The 21,159-nt window shown below is 36.2% G+C and overlaps 1 protein-coding gene across 8 annotated transcripts in view; it reads left to right on the plus strand.

The window, feature by feature from the left end:
* Window positions 1-19,642, plus strand: part of CBLB (Cbl proto-oncogene B) — a 141,674-nt gene extending 122,032 nt beyond the window's left edge. For 6 of the 8 annotated variants that reach the window (XM_026063831.1, XM_026063829.1, XM_026063830.1 and 3 more), the window contains 6 exons: window positions 4,593-4,681; window positions 4,795-4,926; window positions 6,211-6,351; window positions 7,161-7,220; window positions 10,149-10,268; window positions 15,764-19,642. In XM_026063831.1, the coding sequence (XP_025919616.1) occupies window positions 4,593-4,681; window positions 4,795-4,926; window positions 6,211-6,351; window positions 7,161-7,220; window positions 10,149-10,268; window positions 15,764-16,026 (805 nt within the window). In that variant the 3' untranslated portion in view covers window positions 16,027-19,642. The remainder of the gene's footprint in view (window positions 1-4,592; window positions 4,682-4,794; window positions 4,927-6,210; window positions 6,352-7,160; window positions 7,221-10,148; window positions 10,269-15,763) is intronic. The other 2 variants (XM_026063828.1, XM_026063834.1) reach the window with 2 other exon arrangements.
* The last annotated feature ends 1,517 nt before the right edge of the window (window positions 19,643-21,159 follow it).

Raw genomic sequence — 21,159 nt, forward strand, 5'->3', positions numbered from 1 at the left:
AAGCTTGGATTATTTATGCCTCTGTTTCATTTGAACATCACCACAGTCATAAACCTGTGAAGTTCACTGTATTGTATCTCTATGGTGTCAGAACTCAGTGCTTTAGCTTTTCAATACCATTCCTGCAGTTGATGCTTTTCTCCCTTAGGTTGAGGTTTTCAGACCTGACAGGGAGATTCAACCTCACAACTCTTGCAGATTTCATTTTTAGGAGAATTGTGTGACTAAGAACACCAAAGTCAGCTTTGAAAATCTTCAACTTTCACATTTTATTTAATGCATTTTAAGAAGCAACAGAGTACTAAAAAATATGTGAATCAGCATGCTGTGTCTAGCAGCTGTACATACATACTTTTATTCTCTTTTTGTCCCACTTGTACAATGCCTTTTTGCTTTTCAAGCCTGTTTCACAGCAGATTTTCTTTGTGCTTCTCAGGAAGAAAACCTTTTTTTTATTCAGATGGAATCTCTCTCTTTTGCTTTAAATATGTTCTAAAATCATATCCCCAAACTGTCACAGTTTTTGAATTACTAATGGATTGTGGCAAGGAGATTTGGAGCCAAGGGACATGGCAACAGAAGGCTGTGTCACTCATGGGGAATTTCTTAGTCCTTGACTCATAAAGAAAATCAAAATGTCTGGAATGAAAAGAATAAGTCTGAAAAAAAAGGGCCAATCCCCTATTGGTCTTGTAGGTCAAAGGTATGATATTAAAATCAGTTATTGATCTGCAAAGTTCAAACTCTTCTGTTATTAAAAACTGTAGTGACATATTGCCACTTTTTTTTTTTTTTTGCTTTCTCTTTCAGAATTGAAAGGAACCGCCATCTATAAAGCTCAACTTATCTCTCATTCCAAAATTAGCCAGTTACAAATTCTAGGCCTCTTTAAGCCTCTTTAATCAGAGATTTTGTACAAGTGAAGAAAAGGTCATATTCTGACCACTCCTTGCAAGCAGGTTACAAATTCTGAGAAGCAGAGGCTGTCATTACCAGAAATGCTGATTGCTTATAAGTGAACGTTACAAAGTTGTTTGAACTTTATGGTCTTGCATACTTAAATTCTTATATCCTACTAGCAATTTTTTTGTTGTTGTGTTAAAAAAAGAATTGATGATGAACCGAATTATATGTTGGCCAAGCAAAAAATAAAAAAAAAATCCAAGGTCCTAATCCTTTTTACATCTGCCATTTTTTATCTGGGTTTGTTGAACTACTTCTGTGTGGGAATGTCTTTCTCTGCCATGTCAAGCATCTAAGAGAGGGCTGAGTTGCTTACGTGACTAGAGTTACACAGGATGTTACCTTTCTTAGATAGAAGAAGAGAGCAGTATATGAACAGATTACCTTGGTTTAGCAGCTCCTGAGGGCTGTATCTACACTAGTAAATAGTGAGGTGTAATAGGAGTGGGTCTGTAGAGTGAAACGATTGATGCCAAGAACCTGACATCCAAACTGTATGTTTTGGGAAGTTTTAAACTCAGACTAGCCCTAATATGGTCCTGTGGGTAGAGTAACCTTACTAATTATAGCACACCAGATCAGCTCCTGCAGGGCATCTTTTAGGTTGATGTCATCCAGAAGCAATCCAGTCTGCATGCTCTGATATCTCTCTGAAATGTGGACCAAAGTGTTTTAGTAGGGATGACCAGGAGATTTGTTTGAAAATCATTCTCCTGATCTGAACTAAAACGCTAATCTAGGTGTACCCTGAAAGATTATTGGGAAAATCCCCAGCTGGAGAACTAAGAACTTCTCAATTTCTGGTGTACTGGGTTTGTAGAAAAAGAGTTGAGTGATGCCAATTGGCTGGGCCAGGGTTTCACCAGACCACAAGAATTATTCAGAGGCCATACATGGAAAGAAGATTTTCCCACTTTCTTCTAGTTTTTAGTTTACTTTTTAGCATGCTGGGTCTTGCCCTTATGTTGTCGTTTTGGCGTTAATCTATGACTTGATGTAGAGAAAATATCCTCAGCTTGCCATTCAGGTCGCTCTGATGATTAAAAACAGCAATTATTTTATACAAGAATGTTATCTTGAAACAAACCACTCTCCTAAGCATTAGAAAAAAAACAAAACTTGTTTTGAATATTTGTGTATGCATATATATAATGTTCCATATATTTAAAATGTCTCCTTTTATCAGTGCTGGTTTGTAAAAGCTGAAGTGAACCTTTCAAAAACAATCTTGATTCTAGTTGATGCTCTATGCTTACATGTTGGACCTGGGCAAAAAAAAAGAGAAATAAAAAGCTCCTTCCCATCCCCCAGGAAGTGAAATTTTTGTGAAAAGAAACTTTTTCTCTCATGGGGGGCTCTAAATGGTTAAATTTTTCAGTATTGCTTAGCAAAACTGTTGACACCAATTGATATTTTTTATTTTCATAATTTTTTTTGTCATAAACTTTTAGCACTTCTCAGTTCTGTCTCGCAGTGTCACCTTCTTTTACCTTTTTTTCCTAGGTTTTGCATCCTTAGCTCTTGGATAGTACTTACAGAGTTCAGTAAAATAAAGAACCCACAGAACTTCTTGTGAACTTCTTGTGGGTGATTTGTAATTTATGAACTACATAATTCCTCCATCCTACCCCCAAATTTGTATTTATTCTAAGATTTTTTGCCTTTTTGCCAGTAGATATGACACTTCTAAAAATAGTACAAAAATAACACATAAAATGATTCACAATCTTGTTTTCTAGCAGATAAGTTAGTTTTCTGGTTTGTTACAGCTGATCTCCTCCTCCCACATACGAGCAAGTTTAGCAATAAGAAATGGAAGAGAAGAGTTTCAGCTTTAGTCTAATGTAGCTACTATTAGAGGAATGATATATTATTACATTCACTGTCTTTTCCTAGTAAAGCTGTTTCCGAAAAGAAAAGGACAAAAGGTTTGGTTGTTAGCACTAATTTGCTGCCATTCTTCCTGGTGTTGTCTACTGCCAATGTAAACAGCTATTTCAGCATGATTTCTAAACTGATCACTTAACTGGGCTCACTGTGGCCTGGAARTTTCTTCAGTGCTGCCATGATAGGTTGTCTTGTTGCCTGTGGCTGGTTAAATTATTGAAAATGAAGAATAAATTCAAATTAAAGCTGAAAAGATTCTTAGTTATTTAGTGCCTCTGCTGAGGAGTCAAAAGAAGAGTGTTGTAGCCACTGCATTTGAGAGATTGAACCAATCTGATTTCAAAGATGGAAGAAACGCTTCCCCTGGCACTCCCCTGGGGAAGCCAATACACAACTAAATAGCTCTTACCATTAGAGTTTGTTTTGCTTTTTTTTTTCAGTCTTGTAATTATTTCTTATGTTTATTTCATTACCTCTAGTTATAACTCTGGGGACCACAAACACAATTTCACTTGCTCTTTCCTGTTTATATACTCTAAATGATTCCAGACCTGTATTCATCCCTCCTTTCCATATGGCCCAAGTAGATACAATTAGTGTTCACACTCTTGGTGAAACCCCAAATCTGAAATTCTAGCTGTATCAACCTCTAGCAGGTTTGCCAGCAATTAGTAATAATGGTGTGTGTAATATCTCCCTCTCCCCCCCTTTCTCTCTCCCCCCTTTCTCTCTCTCTCTGTCTCTCCCTTTCTTTCTCTCTCCCTTTCTTTCACCTTCCCCCCCCCCCAACTGTCTAGCATGGTGCCCCCTTTCCAGAGAAACTCTCTGGTTCTTTCTGAACATGCAGGGTCCACAGCTCTAATGACAGGAGTCATTTCCCAGTTCTTTGACATTTATTCGAGTAATATTTAATATTATTAAAAGGCTTTCATTCTCTGTTATTGTCCCTCAATCTTTCAACTGAGTCATCATATAAAAATGATCTCCAGTAGATAATTATTGGTATCTTTCTACTTTATTGCCTGAAACTCTTAAGTTTGTAGGTGGTTTTAATATTAAATTTGATACTGTTGTTTAATTTTGGGGGAGTAATGTACTTCTAATTTTAAAATATTAAAAAATTGTAGTAGAAGAATCAGCAAGACTCAGCTTTTCTATAAATAAATTAATAGATGCATGTAAAACTACTTTGGCAGAGATTGTTTATTTTACATTTTAAATGTTTGGCTAAGAATTTAGTTGAAATACATTACTGCCAGCAGTGTGTTCTGTTTTTTGTTTTTTGGGGGTTTTTTTAGTACCTTTTCTTTCTGGGTACTTCAGTGTGGGTAATTACCAAAACCCACATTTCCCTTCTTTATATTTCTGCAAGGGGAATTTTAACAGTTGGGAAGGTGAAATAGGATTGAGTCTGTGACTTAACTGGGTGAATAAACATAGCTCTGAAGTGAGGACTATATTTAATGTTAGCTCTTCCTCTATCTGGTATTTAAGCCTTGAGTAACTTTTTTAAGCAGTGTCAGTATCTCACCAAGAAAGCAGTATAATTCCGCCCAGGGATTTTGTTGGGAGTTAGCTAGTACCCGCTCTCAATATGAAAAACAAATTTTAAAATTGGTACAGTTAATATTCTTTCATTTGTTTCAATATAATGGATTGTGCCAACTCAGGTACTTTGTCATTCTGGGAATTAATACTCAGATAACTGGTAGATTTCTTTTTTCTTTAATGTCTGTCTTCAGGGTGTGTGAGAACGGTCAATGCACTGGAATAACGAATGGAACACACAGTGCTGCTTCTGAGATGAAGAAATCAAAACATCCAGAGTTAGGTATATTTTTTTCCTTTTTGTTTAATTTTTCATTCTTTAACAAGAAAATTTACTCTGTGCCATTCTAGGGGTACAGCGAGAAAGCATTCACTTCTTGTGATTGTGTCATTCAGGAGATCTCTATGATGCACCTACTGTTCCAGTACCTTTGCCACCTGCACGACCTCCTACCAGAGACAACCCAAAACACAGCTCTTTGCTCAACAGGACACCCTCCGATTATGATCTTCTGGTGCCCCCTTTAGGTTGCAGACTTTTTGCTGATTACATTTAATGGTTAATATAGCATAGATTAACCAAATGCCATGCTTATTGAAAAAACAACCAATGTGTATGTTAAGAGTACTGAACAAGCTATGGACTAAATCGCACAGCTGTGCTTCAATATTTTCATGAAAATCTGTGCTTGGCATCTGTCTGTAAGCCCTTATGGAAGACACAGACAAAAAGGCAGACTAAATCTGTATTCAGACTACAAAGAAAGGCAAAAATGTTTTCCATAAAATAAATTATGAATTTTTGTCACTTAATGTGAAGTTTGACTATTGCGATTTAACGCAATTGTGGAGAGTTTTTTATATTGTAGCTTGAATGTTTATGTCTATTTTATCACATGCAAAGAACAAGGCCTAAGAGGTAGCATCTGCGTTAAAGAAAATTAAATTTAAAAATGTTTTTGTTTCTTTTCCCATTATCAAGAAATAGTCCAAAACTCACTGCTGCCTACAGTCATCAAAAACAGTCTTTCCCAACCCTGATTTGTGCTCTCGTATCCAAAAGTCAGTGAGCTTTTTGAGGCCATCTCCTATACCTTGATTGACAAACTCAGCTGTATGATTGCTAGGCTATGCTGTGTGTGTCACCATCCAATTTTCTGGTTCCATAAAACCTCTGAACATTTGCCATGTTTCTGCCACTATACTTTCTGAGGTCCCTGAGTGTTCAGATTTGCAAGAGTGCATAGAATTGAAAGGAGAAGAGCAGATAAAAATCACATTGCTTGGTAAACCTAGTCCTACCTGCACCATCTTTGTATAGGGGTAAACTTTTTTGCCAAGGCTTGAGAAATTCACGTCGATCTCTTGGGTCAGAGCTTTAAATCAGCAGATCTTCCAGTAAGATGATACACAGTATAAAAGTAGCAGATCTGATGTAGTCAGTGTTGATGTTTATAAATACATGTATTTTCTTAGCCACTGAAGCATAGCTGTTGTTCTACAGTGATATTCAGCAAGGTCTTCATTACAGTACATTCTTTGCAGTTGAGCCACTAAACAAAATCTCTTCCCCTATCCCAGAAAAGAAACTTGAGTGCTGCCAAAGGTGGTTCAGAGCATGTTTTAGAAGTGTGTTGTGCATAGTAAGAGTCAGGTTTACACTTTTGTTACTGGAGTCACTGAACTGCTAGGTGAACCCTAGGAGTGAGGGCCTCTGTTAGCAGCCAGAGAAAAATAAATTTTAGGCTTCGCTCTTTACTGTACTATTCTTATTGAAGTCTTACTTATCTAATAAGTCTTTCCTAAATGCAGGTGAAGATACCTTTGATAGCTCGCTACCTTTGCTTCCTCCACCACCACCACCTGCTCGTCACAGCATCAYTGAGCACACAAAACCTGCTGGTTCAGGAAGCCGACCTCCTTCAGGACATGAACTGTTCCTTCATCCTCCTGGTAGGAATGCAAAAGGAACAGTGTATTTTATTTAATTTTCATTTACTCCAGAAGCTTATCTGTTCTGTGATAAAGTTGTCATCAAGCCTCAGAAGTCTGTTTTGCCTGTAGCTCAGTATATAAAAACCAGAAAAATAGGTTTTTAAAATGGTGGAGATGAAACAATTCAGAATATAAAAAGACTCAGGTTTTCATTATCATGAAGTAATGAGATAAAGTCAATATTTTTATACGAGGCCTCACATTTTGGTAAATAGTGCTTTTCTAGTAAGGATCGTTACTTTTGAAGTGCCAGGTTTTCTATTGTGCTCTGTGATACTAGTATGTATCATTTTGTCAAATCCATTGTCTTTTATAGTTCAATATAATACATGCCTTTTGTCTTATTTTTAAGTGGGAAAGATGAGAAAAGAAGGGAAAGTAACATCCTATTTTGTTAGCACTGTTATTGTAAAATTTTGCTGCAGAACTGTATTAATTGTGAACAGCACAATTGCAGGGTTCTCTGATTCATAAGATTTTTTTTGATAATAAAAGTCAGATTTTCACCTCTTTCCCCCAAATCACTGTCATACTTTTTCAGTCCAGTATTTGGCTTTTAAAAGACATAAAAGCTATGCTCACAATTTATGTATTTTGTCTTTGAGTTGAACAGTGTTTGATTGGCAGGGCTAATTAATTTAAATACATTTTCTGATAATGATACAGATTACAACAAGATTTTTATGGGTTATAGTCCATGTCTATGAAGTGTGTCTTTTTTTCTTTTTTTTTTCCTTCCCCCCTCTCCTGTCTTTGGAAACTTCCAGAGGACGTTGATGGCAAGTTTACCTGTCCCAAGATTATTCCCAGTGATTATCTGCCTTGTGGTATGATTAGAACTCTTCCCCCTCCCATCTCTTTATATGAGTATGAGAAGCAGTATGGAAAGTACTGAAATGTTTTGATGGATGGTATCACAGGAATGCAGGAACATAGATGACAAGGAATTATGTGCAACTTCATAATAGCCTAAGAATTTGTAGAGTGTTTGCCTGTCCTTTGTGGATGAAAAGCTATGGGTTAACAGTGAGCTAGTGAAGTTTTGGAAAAATTAGTAGAGGTGATTATTCCAAAAGTTATTTGTAAGACTTTAAGAAACAGGGCTATTCCTGCACCCCATCTGCTTACAAGTTAATGAAGTTGCTCACATGTGCCTGGATGCTTACACCCACCAAAATCTGATTCAGCAGCTCTGATCTTCTTACCCCAAATCTCAAAATATAAAGACCACACAAAATTCATCTAAAAATTAAACTTTCAGGTGTTCTATACCCACATTAATATTGAGTAATCTGACTTATGTGTCCTCAGAAATGTGCAAGTTTTACTCCAGCATTCTTTCCTGTTGTGCTGTGTCACAGGTACTGTATTGTTCTCTAGGAACAATAGTCACATAATACTAAAATGTTCTTCCTATCTATTGGTACATTTAATAAATGTACATCTCATTTAACTACAGCTCTTAAAAGAAAGTAATTACGTTTGGAAACAATTGCATTCCAAAATTTAAGATAAAATATATAAAAAAGAATCCATATATCAGAAAACAGATGACTGTGTTGTGATGAAATGTGAATTGCCTTCCGATATTCACGTAATAAACAACTGATTCCTGTATCTGTACCTACTCATTTCCTTTCCAGGCATTAGATGCTAGATTTTTGGAGCAGTCCTGTCATGCGAAGCACTTGTTATAATAATGTGATAAAGTGTTGCCACTCTTCTTGGCTGGAAAGTAAAATAGTCTGAACTAACAGTATTTTCAAAGGTAGAGGCCAAAATCACAAGTTCGGGCATGCAAGTGACCTTGTCAGTGTCAAGAAGTGCAGTTTTTTCAGTTTATTGTATTGCATTAAGTATCAAAATGTTCAAGTGCTACGTAAGTTCAGCTGCATTTTTTTATCTTCGTAATCTTTGCTAGGTGCATGCACATTTGTTTTGTTTTTACTGTTATAGTGACAGAGACACTCAGTCATGGACATGAGAATTATCTACAAAGTTTAGAAATCTTGTATATATTTTTCAGTTTGAATCAGGCTATCACAAGGAATTGCGTCAATGACATAGTGAAACATGACAGTTTTGCTTCGCTGTAACAAATCACAAAAAAAGGAAATTTTTTTATAGCTTGTGTTCTGATAGTGAAACTTCATTAAAAATCAACACTGACTTTAAAGCTCTGAATAAATTTGCCCCAATACAAGTATGTATAAATAATTAGGTTGAACCTGAGTGACCTTTTTTGAAATGTTTTATTATGTATTTTTTGCTATCAGTCAAGACCTGAACATTGAGTAATTTGCCAAAACTGTGTGTATTTTATAATGCAGAGCTCAGCTCAGTGCATATCTTGTCAGATAAGCCTCTGCATGAATCCTAGTAATGACTTGGCACATTACAGGATGTAAAGGTTGATCTTCATAAATGTAGGGCCAGGAATTAGCTTATCTTCTACACTTCAAAATAAAAATACTGTAATATTCAGAAGTCCAGTCTAAATGGGTACCACAATTGTATCATCTGATGCAGAAGCACACACTGCACTGTTGAGTCCTAACGGGAACAGAGAGAGAAAATGAAAACCTCTCCCACAATATCTGTAGATCTGCATGCAATTCCAAGAAACATGTGAAGTTTTAAGTTATTAAGCATTATTTCCAAATAATCTGAGAAACATCATTGATAGTGTTAACAAAACATTTCATAGCTTTTAAATAAAAATCTGGAGAGTGTATTTATGGTGACTTGCACAATTAATTCAATCTTACAACAGCACTCTTCATTAATCTTATAAGTGTACACACCTACTGAGGGATACATGCTTGTATTGGTCTTTTTTTTTATTCAAATTGCATTTCTAAAGCCATATTACTCACTTTGCATCTTGTCAAATAAACCACTGCATTTATATAGCAGATAATTTATGATGAGTTTATTATGATTGGTTTCTGTACAAGTCTGAGGTGGTTTCTCGGCTATCCATCAGAGTCTGTGAGATTAGAGTAATGATCACATCATCAATAGCAAAAATGCAAACACACATACACAGCGATACACATGTTCCCCTAGACTATTATAAGTCCAGAACAGAAACCAGGTCCACAATGATGTTAAACACTTGCTGAGCTGCATCCAAAATAGCCTAAAAAAAATCGTAAAGGAGGACAGAATATGCCAGAACTTTCTGTTTCCCCTTTCTTTTTTTATTTTGTTCCTGTAATCAGCAGAGRGAACTGAAAAGCCTATTTAAACAGCCTTTACCAGTCCCTTCAACATTTACTTGGTAGCTGGGACTGCATGAATAGCAAATCTGCCCTGTCGTCTTTGTGGACTGCAACTAATAGGAGTGTGACCAAGCTCTGACCACACTGACTAGCAGGAATACTTCTAACTGTGCTGCTGCAGGCTTTGCAATCTGTTTCATGCTTTGTCAGATACTCTCCTAGCAGTGTCAGGGCTAATTAAAAGGTACCTCATGGAGGTCAACAGAGGAGCAACAGTCAGTACAGGGTAGACTAGCTTTGAGCTGTGATGCTGTTTCGGTCACTTCAAGACATAGTTACATGTCTAGTATGCAAGTGTTGAGTTTGGGTGTGTGCATGAGTGCGGACGTCCTATGGGGGGAATGTTTCTGTTTGGATTCATGGCCCCTCTTTTGGGAGGGAGGCTATCTTAAGCTTAGGTTCTATGCATCAGCCCTAGCCAAATAATAAATATAAAAATTCTAAGACATCTTTTTTGTTTTGTTTTTACAGATCCCCATTTTGATCCAATAACTGGTCCCGTCCCTTTGCCACCTGCTCGTAGAGTAACTGGAGAAAATGTCAAAACAAATAGGACATCTCAAGACTATGATCAACTTCCTTCCTCTTCAGGTAAGGTAGAAAACTGTGCTTGGAGAGGATTGCAGCTTAACAAAGCAAGTCATTTTCATCCATTAAGTCCAATGAGGTCTTTGTCATTCAGGACAACAACCGGCAATGGTAGTATGATGATAGGAAATCATCAAAGGACAATAGACGTGAAAATTCTGCACTGAAGTAAAAGTGGCTTCCTGTTGTCCGTAGGGTCATGTAGATGTTCTGGCAAAAAATTGTTATTGCCTTCAATTTCACTAACTGCCAAACTGAGTGCTTGCGTGAGTTCTAGTGTTATTTTTTGAGAAAGGCAGGGATTTTTCTGCTACCTTTGAAGTTTACAAGAGGTCAGAAGCCCTGCAGGGACTGCCTACCTCTCAATTCCAGGGTTTTTTCTATTGTTCCTCAAAAAAGTGTAGCTTGAATCTCCCTAGTAGTAGTATTTGCTTGTCCTTTGTACTAATGTATCTGTCTGAGGTTCTAAGAAATTTTAAGAATATTTTTTCACGAAAAGGCAAGAACCAAAGCCAATTAAAACTCYATCTTCCATTTGTAACAGAACAGGTACAGTAGAATCAATTTCTCTGGCATTGAAGTTTCACTCATTATTTCAGGCAATGAAAATACTATTTAAAGGAAAGCTACTGACATTAAATAATTAAAATAATATCAGTATTACCTGTATCCCAAAGTACTTCTGCCAATTTGTAGACAAATTTTCTCTTCTTTATAGATGTGCATGGTATGAATGAGTGTATGGAGAAGGGAGAGGATTGTCCCACCTGCATTATTTTGCTGTATGTAGAGACCACAAAGAGAAATAGCCAAGTGATGACTTGAACCATTAAACTATTCATATGTATACCTCCACTCCTGTGAACTTCTCTGTACACTCACAGTTTGAAAACTTGCTCTGTAATGTACTCTCCAGAGAAGAGTGGAACTGTGTATACAGACTCTTTTCTAACGCATAAAGGAAAGAAAGGATTTATTTCTCTAATTTTTCAATATTGTTAGTCACTGGTGTTTAATTGCAAAAATAACAAGTGGAAAAATGATATCCTTTTTAAGAGTAATGATAAATCTCTTCCACAGTAATCTGCAACTCCACTCAGGGGGTATAGGAAAGAAAGAATATCTTTTTCCAACTTGAAGTGCAGGAGAGATTAAGTAAGCCTAAAGACTGCTATGGAATCTTTAATGGTTGCTACAGCTGAGAGTCTGTGTGATGCCTTTGGTAAAAGGTAGCGCTTTACAGGAACACACTTCTGTTAATATTACATTGTTGCTCGTTTTTTTCCACTGTTTGAAAAAGCTTGTTTTACAACACATATTTTTTATACACTGGGAGGGATCTATTCTTCCTACAATGTTATCCTGACCTGTTCAGGGAGTTTTAAATGCTTTTGTAATACAAATTATAAGAATGGTATGACCACCTTTTAAAACTAAGGAGCTTTCCCTCAATTCTGTGGTAGAGCATTTTTAAAATTTTCCTGAATTACTGCAAGATGTTTGCTATTTAAGAGCTTTTAGATGTCACTTAATAAATCCTCTTTTATCTTTGTTTCCCACAGCCATCTTCTAAAATAGCCATATGTGTCAACCTTTGCTATAAATATTGTGCTAAATCAGCATGATGTACTGCAAGACATTCAGTTTAATTTCAATTAAATGAAAACTGTGTGATAGATCATGTCATACTATTAATTGAGAAGTTGTTTTTTACAGTGGTAGTAGTTCCACAGAATGGAACTGATGAGCTTCAAGATGAATTGATACACCTTGCTCTACGATTTAAAAAGACAATGTAAAGAGTGTAACTCTACTCAGAACTTTTATTTTTTAATTTAATTGGAATTAATCAGTTCACTTAGGAAATCCATCTTCATTTCAGCCCTTTAATATAGTTCTTCTTTGAACTAGCTGGAAAGGCACTGTAGTCCACTCTAAAACCTAATTATAATTTAGCCATTGTTTCACTAGAGTGGTGTGGGAAGTCCCTTGGCCTCTGTTTTTCATTTTGGTTGTTTATAAGATTGGAACACCTGCCTTACTGTTGTGATGTTTTACCGGACTCTTAACAAGTCATGGCAAATTTATTCTAATGTAGCAAGTATTTAGTATTGAAAAGTTAAGAAATAGTTCTCAGCTATGCACCTGGCTCTTCCCAAGGCAGGTTTTTTCAGACTTAAATACATAGTTTTTAAATTATTACATTAAATGGAAAGAGGAGGAGATTACTGAGAGAGTTAGTGTCTTTTATAAAGCACAGCCAATGACATACGGGAAAGGTAGAAGGCAATTAGGCCTCTAATGTAGATGTCTGCTGTGTTTTACTGAATTTAGCTATTCTGAAAGAAATGGATTCAAATGACTAGTTAAGTATATTTGTCTGCTGTCTCCTCACTCATCTGGCTTATTAATGCACTGGCATGCAAATTTAAGTGCTTACGCTGAAATGGGTTTTCCAGGCACAGGCAGGCAGGCAGTGGCAATTCACATGTTATTTGAGGGTGGATTTCAATTTACCTCATCTGCCTTAGAAATGTCGCACGTGATAGAAGAGCATACCTAGCAGCTTGAGGGATCAATAGCTCCAGTAGCTCCTTTTCCCACTTTCTCCCTGCTCTGTCAATGCCTTAGTACAGATGTCCCCTAGGTATGCTTTGTTTCTCTGCTCCAGTTAGACATAGCTGCTTGCTGCTGCTCCGCAGCGAGCGTTGCACAACAACCCCACATCACCCAGCAGCTCGTCTCCTTGCCTGTTTCCCTGATGCTTCTTAGTATGTCAGTGGAAGACCATGGGGCATACTGCAGAAACGAGGGACGAGAGAGAGAGAGATCTGTTTCACAGCAGAAACAGAGACGGTTGGCATCGTTGCAAATAATCTCCTCCCACTGTGCCACAGAGCTCTTGCACTTCACTTACAAGTTTTTCCACATGTTTTAAGCATTTATTAAATAAGCCTGTCACTGTCTTTATGCTAATCAGTTTCCTAAGGGTTAAATCTAGTGCTCGATTACAGAAGTGTGAGTGATAGAGGAGACTCCTTGCTGTGGAAGCTGTTAAATGAATTAGGCAATTAGAAAATCTGTTTGAATTCTTATTTAGGCGTCCATGGTGGCTGACATGTCAGAGAGAACGGGGGTTGGGAAGGAAAGTCCTGCTCAAATGCCTCTATCTCTGTGTCCAGATGGATGTGCAGCTTAGGCTTAGTATCTGTAAGCTCAGGATCCAATGTGATACCCAGCTTCAGCTATAGTTTTATATGGATGTGAAGATATTGGAAGAGATGTCAGCACTTAAAAATAATAATTGAAATTCAGTTAGAGAGAGAGGGCTGGAAATCTTTAAATATCTGTGCTATAGAGAGACAATGAGAAGAAAATGCATATATTGCAAATCTTCCTAGAGAATTAAAAATGACCTCTCTAAATGACATGATTGTTTAAGAAAGTTTCTTAGGAAGCTTCAGCAAAGTGAAGGTGTTATTCAAGGAGTAATTTGAGTTTCAAATCTGTATTAGGCTGGCTAGAGCAAGAATTATTTCATGTAAAACACACACACACACACACACACACACACACACACACACACGGGTATGGACTATACATAAAAAATTTCTGCTGTACTTCAAGCCCAGGGGAAAATGTAAGGTTACAAATTAGTTTTGTTCATCTTCTATAGATAAGTCCATAATAATGGGATATTAAATAGTTTTAAATATTCATGAAAGAGCTGACCATTTTTAACATGATACATTATTTGAAATATAAAGAGTATTCTTCTCTAATAGTCTAATTTGAGTTTTCTAAAATAAGTGAAATTAGAAATTTGAACTTGCTTATGGTTTGGTTTAATTTTTAATTATTAATCACATTTCCAGAACTGTTGTTAATTTCTGAATCCAGTGTGTTCCACAAATCTTCCGTAGCTTCATCATAGGCTCAGATGTGTCTTGAGTTGTGTTTACTAGAATGATTAGCATTTATATAATGCTTTTCATCTTCAGAGACTTTTACAAATATGAAATAGTCCCTACTATCTGCAGGTTGTCTCATAACTATATTGCAGAGAAAATAGGCAATGAAATCAAACAAAATTAACCTTAGCCCCTTAATGTAAATTCTTAATCAAATTACTCTTATTCATTTGTTACATGAATACCACCATCCTTCTAAAAGTGCTGTTCGCTCATCTTCTCTGAATTAAGAAATTGAATTAAATTTATAACAACATTTTCATCTGAATGCATAGCAACCAGGTTGAGGGAAAAATGAACATTGAATAGACGTGCAATATTGTGGTCTCTTTTGAGTCATCTTAAGTGTTTAATGCTCTCTGTTGGATTACAGTCTGAATGTTCTCTCTATGCAGTATTATGATAAGTAGCAAATTTTAACAGTAATACAAGAAATACAAAATTTTTTTGCATTTCTAAAAAACTATCTCTGAAGTACTTAACACTGCCAAATGCCATTGCTGACAGTATAAGTAAACAGGAAGCATCACAGCCAGAGATTCCATAATTTATCTATCAATGTCACTGTTTGTCAATAGAACTTTTTAGACCCTTTTAAAAGGATTAAAGACTTCTTTAAAGAATACTTTGCTCTTGAAAGTGTTTTCTGCTGTATGACAGGTTGTATTTAAGCTTCTTATTGTGGAATCAGTGAGGATAAAGAGGTTTCGGGAAAGTACCAAGTTAACTTGAGTACTAACCTCTCTTGGCTCTGAGAAGATTAACGAGTCTGAATGTTAGGTCTCTGCATCAGCACATCATGATTGTCAGCACCAGCCTTAACTGTGAAGGTAATATTTCCTAGAAGAGAGCAAAAAGAGATATTTCCAGAGATAGGTGGCAAAGGGAAAGGATCATGTTCTGGTCTCACCATGGAATTTACTTGGACTAGAAGGTTTTCTGGAGAAACCAGTTATTTCTGTACTTCTGCATACTTGGTATGCATGAAATGAGCTACAACTGACTGAACAGAATCTGCATGATGTATGAATAAGCAAAGGATTTTTCTCCTTCAGGCATATTTGGTTGGATTCCTCATCTGCGCAACTTACAGACCTATATAATTTTCTGAATAAAACTGTGACCAAATTTGGGGGTTTTAAAACAGGCTAGGAACAAGAAGTCCTCAAACTGTAGATTGAGAGTGGAAATCCTCTCCAATTACTTCCACCTTTGCTGTTTCATCATACTTTCTTTTCCTTCCAACTTCAGATACTTCAGATTGTAACTTGTACTTGCATGTTGTTATCATATTACTTAACCTAGCATTTCACTACATTATTTCCAGTTTGGGTTTTCTTGAGGATTCCAGCTTCTATCAGAATTTTAAAATGAGATAAATCAGCGAATTAAGATAAGTCTTCATGTTTCTTTAGAAGGTCACTTTTTAAGCTGCTTCTTGAGGCTAACTAACTTGAGGCTGGACCTACCTGTAATACAATATTTAAGCCAATTCATAATGATTTCTGTCTCCTCTATTTGAAACAGATGGTTCACAAGCACCAGCCAGGCCACCTAAACCACTTCCTCGGAGGACTGCACCAGAAATACACCACAGGAAAGCGTACAGCTCTGACAATTCCACGGAAAATGTGGATGCAAAAATTGCAAAACTTATGGGAGAGGGCTATTCCTTTGAAGAAGTCAAGAGGGCACTTGAAATAGCCCAGAATAATGTTGACGTGGCCCGTAGTATTTTAAGAGAGTTTGTCTGCTTTCCTCCACCAGTCTCCCCACGTCTCAATCTATAGCAGCATGAAGATTTTCTTGAAGCGTGTGAATTCTACATATACATGTGCAGATTGGGGAATGAGAGAAAGAAGAGAGAAGGAATGTTTTTCTCTCATCATTAACAGGAGGGTGTCTGTTTCCAGCAGTTTATCAAGGATCATGGCTGCTCTGATCAAGACTTATAAATATGCTGAGGCTTATGTATTTTTGCTAGCCATACTTTTTTAAATCAGGGTTGAACTGACAAAATAATTTAAAGAAGTTTACTTCCCTAGAACTTTTAATCTGTGAAATGCTTTTTCTTGTTTACAAGTTGGCAAGTTACAGTTTTCTAGATGATGCCTGTACTGTGTTTCTGTTCATACTCCCTTGTACTTGTAGTCACTTCTGCTGTAGCATTCACAACAATTTCCATGCTGACCACCCTATCAACTAAATCATCACTTTCTAGAAGCTCTGTATTTGTTTTTGTCTCTTAAAAGATGCTTTAATTGTTTTTGCATTTCAGCTCATCAACAAATGCAAAAAGTATGTGGCCTTCACTACTGATTTTTTTTTTTCTTCTGAGATTCCTTTGCTTCTAAGAGAGGAAAAATCTGAATGTAAAATGCATTATTCTGTCTACAAACTGCCTTTTTAAAGGTATTTTGACAGTAATGTTGGGCAGCTTTCTGTTTAACATGAATTCTGTGACCTATAATCCTCAAGGTCTTTCATCCACAGTTTCCACAATTAAGAACAAACGAGAAATCCCAACCTACAATAAAACAGTTTATGCAGCTGTGATACAATGTCATGACATGTAAAAGCTCTTTAAATTTTGATTATTTGATTGCAAATGTTCAAAAATGTCAAATGCATGTGATAGTACTGTGTTCCAGTTGCACACCAAGGGCACCGGTTCTCAATGCCTTATGTATTCTGAGGCACACCAGACTAGAAGGAATCTTTTTGAATCTTTTTAATGGTATTCAGGTAAATTCCAGTTCTAGCTTTTGCGAAGAGGAATTTGGTTATTTTTTTGTTTGAGTGATTATCCTGTGGTTCATCGTGGCTTGGATCAGTTTGTATTAACATGGAAACTTTAAATCTTTGATGCACTGTTAAGTCCTGATGCTACTGTAGCAATAATTTTTTGCAAAGCTCTTTAGTAATCTCCTCTGTACGCATTATTACACTTGAGTATGTGTTTAATACCCAGATTCACTCATTCACTTTCCAGCTGCTTATTGGAAATATATTTCTTTGCTGTAGATGGCTAGTGAGGCTCTGAGGTTTTATTTTAAAGCCCACATTAATGCAAGCCAAATTAAAAATTTTTCTAATTTTAAGTCTGTTTTTAGTACACTCAAAAGTTAAGAGTCCAAATATTTCCAGAATAATTATGATTGTTGCTTTCCTGTTTTTATAGGAAACTTTGAAATCATCTTTTCCCTTATTACTCTTCAAAAGATAAACCAAGTGGTAGCTAGAATAGTTTCCACATTTTGAAATGTGACCAGTATCTGAGAACTTTACATTGTGCAAAACCGGGTATGAGATACATATTTATTGTTCCCTTTTAGCTGTCAGTTTTTTCCTTCACTCATAGCAAGTGGTTAAAGTTACACCACTTGCAGGGTAAGATCTCAGTAGCCAATGCATTTGTTTTAAAGATTTAAAAACAGCAAATATTTGAAGTACTGAATTCAAAGGAACTGAGAACACCCAGTGGAAATTGCTGTTATATGTCAAAGTCCGTCACTTCAACAAAGAGCTTATTCTTAAAAATAATTAAATAAATTATTTCACAGCAATGCAAAGCATAGTATGTCTATCATTAATCTGCTTTGGTCCAGTGATAAAAGATGACTAGGAGAATTCAGGCTATAGGAAGGAGTTTCTGTTCTGTTTTGATTTAAGCAAATGATTCTGAGTTTGTTCTAGAAAAGGGCATTTGCAACTTCCTTTAAATGTTCATTCCTTGAGTTCAGTTTACAAAAAGTTTTGATTGAAGTCATATTCTGTGCTTTTAGTTTGAGTAAATCTTTCTCTTCTGTTTTGAGGGAAAATATTATGCCGTCTTGAGCTCTCGTGTTCATTTGGTTTGTTTACTGCATCATATTGATAACACTCTAGCATTTTAGCTAACTATAAATTCAGAATGATGCATGCTGTTAAACGCTGAGGTTGTACTGGAATTGCTTAAGTGTGGTTCTAGCCTAACTGGCAGCATAGCAGTGATGACAGTAAAAAAAGAACTCTATACAAGGACAAGCAAACCATCTGCAGACTGAGTTTTGAACTTTTGTATTTTAATGGATAACACTGCCCTATCATCTCTCATTTTCTCAATTTTATGCTGCAGCTTAGTATAAATGACACCTCTATGTTTCAATTAGAAGCTGGAACTTTTGCCTGAAAGAGGATTTTAAAGGATAGGGGATAAAGAATTTAAATTATTTGCTTCTCCTTTCTGGTTGTGACCACCAGCAACATACTTTTTTTTTTTTTCGTATCTGCTTAAAAAACTTGATGAACAGTATCCTAAGTGGTAACTTTAAGAGTTGCATTAATCTTCAAATGAATGTAATCATCACACTTTTCAATAGTGGAATGTAAAGGCTATTTCAAACCTGTTTGGGTTAATAGATTTAAAGTCAAACAGAGTGAAATTGCTTTGCTAGAGTGTTGATGTTTACTATGCAGGAATTAATGGGCTTAAAATAAATTAATCTGGCCATAGTTTAGTTCTCTGAAAAATATTTTAACTTTCTAAAGATTAAAGGTTTGAGCCTGTCAATGTGTCATGCACATATACAACTTAAAGCAAGAATGACTTCAGTGAGAGTTCTTGGATGAACAAAGTTGGTTAAACTCAGAAACACATTTGCTATGATGATGAAGGCTACAGGCATATTTCCTCCAGTTGAATGTCATTACAGGCTTTAGACCATCATTCTGATGTGTGGGGGCCTCACCTTTTATCTCATCCTGGCTAAATTACTGCATTTTAAGCAAATTGACTGAATAAGTTGAGCAAAATAAGTGAACATCAGTAGCATGGATCCTTTCCAAAGACTCTAAGTAGGAAAAAAATGAAATTGTGCTAAAATAAATGAATTGAATATGATTAGCCATGTTAATGGCTTGGCTGGAACCCTAAAATGGCCGCTGGTAAAATTTGTTAACATTTCATATCTCAACAGTGCATCTGGCATAGACTTTTTTCATAATGTGAATTTAGGAAGTTTTGTACCAGGATCATTTTTTTCAGTTACATTTCTCAAATTTTCAGCTTGAATACTTTGCACTGACCTGAAATCATTTAAATTTGTGTCTTAAAGCTTGACAAATTTGGAAGCGTATAAACAGAGTATTTTAAGCAGATTCAGGTACTGCCTGTTGACCTGGAATTTAGCGCTTTAGGAATGACTTCTTGAAAAAGGACTTCAGTAGTTTCCATTTTGAAGGATTTTCTTCCACATAACTATTTTATCTGAAAATGCCTTTTATAAACTTGTCTAACGTGGCAGACTTAGTGATGTGTTCAATTAATTTATATTTTATTCCACATTCTTTTTCAATTCTGGTTATTATGTAAGCTCAAGTTCTTTATCTGTTCTTGTAAGGTATTTTATAAAATTAATGTTAACAGAATGTTGGGTTGGTCTGTGATTTTTCAAGCCTCTCTCTCTCTCTCTGATGCTGAATATTATCACTTTTCATATACTGCTGTAGAATCATAGCCTACCTTGTGCAAAAGTTGAGCATTGTCTTGTAAACCAGAAAAATGAGACCTTGCTGTAAAATAAGGTGAATCACTGCGTTTAGACATCCTCTTTACATCCCCATTATTTCACTTTCTAAATTTCAGTAGTAAAAACTTATAAGTTGACAGTAACTTCAGAAGGCACAGATAACAGTTGCATAGCAGAAAGATAATAATCACTATTTAGAATCCAAAGTGAATGAACTATATGTCCAAATGCAGATTAATTTACAACCAATTGAACCAGATTTTTCCTGAAGAAAATGATGACAAACTTGCAGTGATGTTGCTTTAAATCTTGTTCCTTTACATTCTCAAGCATTGCAAGTCTTAAAGTAAAAAGTATTTTAGGAGTGTAAAACATTTTTTCTTTCCTTTGTATTCCAACATTCTGAAAATGTTTAGAAAAGCTAAGCCCACTGCTTTGCGAGACCATATAGCTATTACTATTTAAAGCCCAACATCATTCCCTTGCAGGTAGGCTCAGACCTTGAAGGGTGAGATTTTGACGGTACCTTGTTTAGTCCTTGTTTAAATCTTTGCCCATTATATGGTTCACTAGCATATTACAAAGTACAGAAGTTAACTGTTTGGTATACTTGTCCTTTGTCCTCTGGTTGCCTGTTTCTTTCATTTTTCCCCTCTGTTGTGGAAGTCAGCTGTCACTTGATTGTGTCACAGGTCTTATCAGCCAGCTGCTCTTGGAATGTTTCAAGAAGTTTAGGTTGATAAATCTAGTCACCTAATTCTGAACAAGGCACCTGCCTCCACTTATCAGTTGCAATGCGTTTCCATCTGGAGAATTATAAATTTACATAATAAAACACTGTGTGTTATCCTGGTACCTAGCAGGGAGAATTCTAGTTCAAAATAAATCTTAAATCCCAAATCTCTTAATCTTAAATCTCAAAATAAATCTTAAATTAGTAAAACTTAATTCCATAACCTTCTCAAATGGCAGAAGGAATTTAAAGGCCTCAGAGTGATATGCACTGTGATAAGACTGTTGCTGCTTAGGCTTTCTAGAAACAAAAGCACAAGCTCAATGAATATTGATCTTCTGGCTGTAAAGCTGCCCACATCTGTCTTGATGCATGTAGGAACCAGCCAATCTAACTACATTAATACTCGTTTGAAAAAAACAGCTTCCTTTTTTGCAATGCAATAACTGTCATGATAGGCAGCAAGATGGGAGTGGAGCAGATAACTACATAGAAGAAGGTAATTCTCTCCTAACAGTCCAAGCCCCTCTCTCCTGTGGGCATACAAGATTTAGTTGTTTCAGTGCTGTGATGTGTTCAAGTGCTTGACTGTGAGCTGGTCTGAACTGCCTGGATGTGTATTTCAAATGAAACAGTATTTGGTAGGATTACACCAGTCTTGGATTATTGTGTCCTCCTCC

The sequence above is a fragment of the Apteryx rowi genome, unplaced genomic scaffold, assembly GCF_003343035.1.
Source record: "Apteryx rowi isolate R43461 unplaced genomic scaffold, aptRow1 scaffold_201, whole genome shotgun sequence".
Taxonomy (NCBI): Eukaryota; Metazoa; Chordata; class Aves; order Apterygiformes; family Apterygidae; genus Apteryx; species Apteryx rowi.